Here is a 4,478-nt window from a genome sequence, read left to right as displayed (position 1 = left end):
GGGGGGGCTGCGAAATGGCGTGGGACCCGGGGAAGGAGAAAGAGGAATTTCTCGGGCCTGTGCCCCTGGCGTGGGGGGAGCAGCATGCCAGCGGGGGGGTTGTGGGGTGCGCTTGGATGACTGGCAGGCCTGAAAGGCGCAGAGAGAAGGGTGCTGAGGCCCAGCGTGTGGGAARGGGCTGCAACAGGACTCCACTGTGGATGATAGGAGTGCTCTGCCCTCACCACTGAGGTGACCCCTGGTTTGTGTAGGTGGCCTCTGCAGTCCCATCTCAGCCTCTGTTCTGGGAGAGGTGAGGCTGCTGAAGGCCTTGTTTGAGTGCATGAAACTATCATTTTTGAAAAGGAAGGGATAATGTGACTAGTATTTCATGGGTCAGAACTTTCTCATGTGTTCACCATGAKCTTTGACAGTTTGCATCTGCTAACACATGCTATGTTTAAGTTCTTCAATCTGAAGTCATTTGATACCTGCATTCCCATTGCAGTCGGTGTGTGGACTGTGAGAACTAAGCATGTCTAAGCATGAAGGCATGAGAACATTAAGGCAGATTTCTTTAGATATTCATGCATTAACTTTTTTTCSGTTTTATCAGTTCAGTTTGTTTGTTAGATTGCAGCATAAATAAGGGTATAGAACTAGAGACTGTATAAAACAGGACATCTGTTGAGACYGAAATACTCTTTTGTTATGTGTTTCAGAAATTTTTGAACTTGGAAAAGTGGGTTAATCCTCCTACTATTTAATTCTATTCAAACAGGAAGTGGGCAACAGTCAGTTACAGGAGTTGAAGCTTCAGATGATGCGAACAGTTACTGGCGGATACGTGGGAAAAGTGATGACAGCTGCCAGCGAGGAACGCCGGTGAAATGTGGGCAAGCTATACGACTTACCCATGTTAACACAGGAAAAAATTTACATACTCATCACTTCCCATCACCACTCTCCAATAACCAAGTGAGTTCTAATTGTTAAGCTTTGTATAAATTGTGCATGWTATTAACAGTACTTCTCTCCAATTTTTCATGTTTTTGAAGAATCAGGCTTGGGTATCAGCTACCAGAAACAGTGTGTCTACGCATATCCCAGGTGCATCTTGGAATAACGTTTTTAAGTTCTTGACTGAGGGACATGTACCAGTGTAACTATTTTGCAGTAGTTTTAACTATAATCTACACTGGTTTCTGTATACTGCACCATTGCTAGTGGGAAGACTGTTCTGATATGTTTAATACTTTCAAGGTGTAAGAGACTGGGTACGTTTTGAAGTTTGCTCTAATCATGAAGTTTGCTCTAGAGCCAGGCAACGGATTATGTATTGTGATAACTAGGCATTCCTATATCCCAGTCTCTTGGTGATCCAATCTACTAGTCTYAGTGTGCCTCTCTTTATCCTTATTTTAGCTCCCTGTCCTGATTTATCTGTCCTGCTTCCACAGAAAAATAAATCTGCTCTCACAATCATGTACATTTGCCATTTTGTAATTTCGTAGAACGGTGATTCTGACTGTAACTAGGTCCCAGCCTTGTTCTTAAACAAATGYTTGTCCAAGATTGAAAATCTCTTAAAATAAATAATCTGAATTTGTTGGAAGTTTTTAATTGATAATCATTTTAGTCTTCCTTCAGGCTGTGTAGATAGGTCATTCGATTCTGAGTCAGAAGACTTGAGTCTTTGTGAAAAAGGTTTATCTTTTACTGTGTGTAAAATGGTTGAAACAATACAGTCCAATTCTGTTTAGGATATCTAGGTTATATTGTGATTAAAAGAAGATAGATGATTAAAAAGTAGCGTTTCAGAAAATTAATATTTAAAGAATAGAAGGATTCTTTAAAACATTCCACCAATTCTGATTTGTCAGTTTAGACAATTCATATGAGATTGTTGTTGATGTAAAAATACTCACTAATAATTACTCTTTGTTTTTGCTATGTGTTTGCATAGTACGTGGGCGAGAGAAGAGTTTGGGTGACTTCCCAGAGGTTGAAAGGACTCTGACTTATGACCTTATTGAAATATGAGGTGGTTCTGAACACAAACTTCTATTTCATRTTCTTAGCAAAGTAGTTTGATCTTTTAATTAGTATGTTGTCTGTAACACTTTTTGGACTATGGAAATTAAAAGTAACTTGGCCCTAATTCTTTAGGTTGCTAGGTACAAACTATTTCAGTTCTATTTTCAAATTGTCGATCACTACTGGTCATCAGATTATTAATAATTAAAGGCTATACTGAATCCTAAGCAGTTGGAGCTGAGCCTAGCAGATTTCTTCAGATACCTGGAGTTTTTTGGTTTTGTGGGGTTTTTTTGTTGTTTTGTTTTTTTTTTTCTGTGCATAGTGAAATCTAATCTCTGATTTTTGTTTTAGCAGGAATTTATTTGCTTTAGTGAAACTTTCTTTTAAGTATAAATGAGCTATCTGTTTGAAGTAAGACTGCAAAAAAAAAGTTGATAACCCAATTGAAAGCTCAGTATAATTAAGTAAAAAAGGAATGTGATTATTTATAAGTTAAGCTGTTGGGACTTTGGGGTAAAAACACATTATACTGAGAAAATATTGCAATGATGACTATGATATTAGTCATACTACAATATAAAATGTCTATAGTTAAAAGTTTTATCTAGGGGGCAGACTGAAAGCTGCATCAGCATTACTTTTGTTTGTTTTGAWTTTTTTCATTGAAGGGTTGTTCTGATCCCCATGCTCACAGGCTCTCTTTTATTTAATCTGTAATACATGTTGGGGTTTGTTGGCACTTTGTGTTCAGACTAAGGGGAATAAGTTGCTGCTTCTGAATTTGACAACTGCATACAAAGCAGTGTGACAGCACTTTTTGTTTCTTCTCCCTTCTTCCATTTAAACTTTCTATTGACTTTATGATTGATTTTTTGGTGTGTGCATTGGAGGTTTTTCCTTACATTTTCACTTCAGGAAGTTTGTGTCTCTAACAGGAAGTAAGTGCCTTCGGTGATGATGGTGAAGGAGATGACCTGGATATATGGATTGTGCAATGCAGTGGGACACACTGGGAGCGGGATGATGCAGTGCGTTTCAAGCACGTAGGAACTGATGTGTTCCTTTCAATAACCGGGGAACAGTATGGCCATCCAATTAGAGGCCAACGGGAAGTTCATGGCATGCCTACTGCTAATCATCACAACTATTGGAAAGCAATGGAAGGAGTTTTCATCAAACCCAGTATGGACACTGCAAAACATGATGAGCTCTGAACTGATCAGAGGATCCAAATTGTTTCTGTTTACTCCAGATGCTAATCCTTGGTCTCTTACAAGTCCTGCCTTGCCTAAGTGACTGACTTTCTGTATTACTGAAGGGCATTAGTTCATTCTAGGAATGCAGCACTTTTGTGGGAAATGGCATCTCCCAGGATTAGACACTGAAAGTTGGCAAAAATCTCTTCTGAATTTTGGAGTTTAATTGGTGAAAGTTCATGTCTGTTGGTTTTCACTGTAATTGTTTTGCTTGTCACTTTTTCTCAAATTGAAAGGAAATGGAAAAGCTGAAGTAATGGATTTCTATACTCACAAGTAAAATAAAAATTTGTGTTTTGTTACCTTTTTTCAGTTATAATTAAACATTGGGAAACTTATCTCTGCTTCTTAGTGAGAGAGTAATACTAATGAGGAGATGGAGTAAGCCTAGGAAGGGGAAAATAGTTCTCAAATATGGTGTCTTTTAAATGGTTTTGAGTCAGCAGTTCAGCCTTTCTGAGAAATAATTTGTGGTCATTTGAAAATCACTTCTGATTTCTTGTGTGTTTCGTTGTGTACTGGAGAGCTGCAAATATGTATGTTGGAGTAAGAACACTTAGTTTTCAGTTTCTATTAATTTCCTTTTTCCCAGGAAGCTTAGATTTTTTTTTTTTTTTTTTTGGACAATGGTGATACTGCTAATTATTCAATGGTGAGGCTGTCCTGCTCTAAGAACTGATGCAGAAAGCTGCTGTTTGTGAAATTCTAATATTAATTAAACAAACTTCTATGCGGTCTGAAGGAACAGTTGAATCTGACTTATGTCGTACTTATATGCCACTTCGCAAGATCAGTGGATCCAGATGAATAAATAATGGGACATACATCCATGTGGGTGCATTTGTTTGGATCTGGAAAAAGAAAGAAGAATTAATCTTAGAGAACGGGTAAGTCCTGGATTTTTGATGGAATGGTATGCTCAATAGTGCTACCAAGGAACTCTGTTTCATTTAACAATTTAGTTGAAATTGTGTGTTCTTCTCCCTCTGTAAAAAGGGAACAAAACTAAATTTTGAATGTGTTAAACAGTGTTACCTGAAACACTGATTACAATTCAAAATAACTTGTTTATTTGCTCTAAACAGAAAAACTCAGTAAATGAGTGTGAAGAGGTAGAAAATCAGGTGTTCTTGTCTCCATAAGTAAATGATTTACTGATTATGGTCTTAATTAGTCAATCAGTTAAAGAAGCAGGAAGCTGAT

The 4,478-nt window shown here is 37.7% G+C and overlaps 1 protein-coding gene across 1 annotated transcript in view; it reads left to right on the top strand.

Moving 5' to 3' along the window:
• SDF2L1 (stromal cell derived factor 2 like 1) overlaps nt 1-3,577 on the top strand; it is a 4,064-nt gene extending 487 nt beyond the window's left edge. The window contains exons 2-3 of the mRNA XM_085302730.1: nt 761-957; nt 2,955-3,577. Of these exons, the coding sequence (XP_085158856.1) occupies nt 761-957; nt 2,955-3,233 (476 nt within the window). The 3' untranslated portion in view covers nt 3,234-3,577. The remainder of the gene's footprint in view (nt 1-760; nt 958-2,954) is intronic.
• Nucleotides 3,578-4,478: the final 901 nt, after the last annotated feature.

This window comes from Rhea americana, unplaced genomic scaffold (genome assembly GCF_003343005.1).
Source record: "Rhea americana isolate MKP2758 unplaced genomic scaffold, rheAme1 scaffold_191, whole genome shotgun sequence".
Classification (NCBI taxonomy): Eukaryota; Metazoa; Chordata; class Aves; order Rheiformes; family Rheidae; genus Rhea; species Rhea americana.
This window is presented reverse-complemented; position numbering and strand designations above follow the sequence as displayed.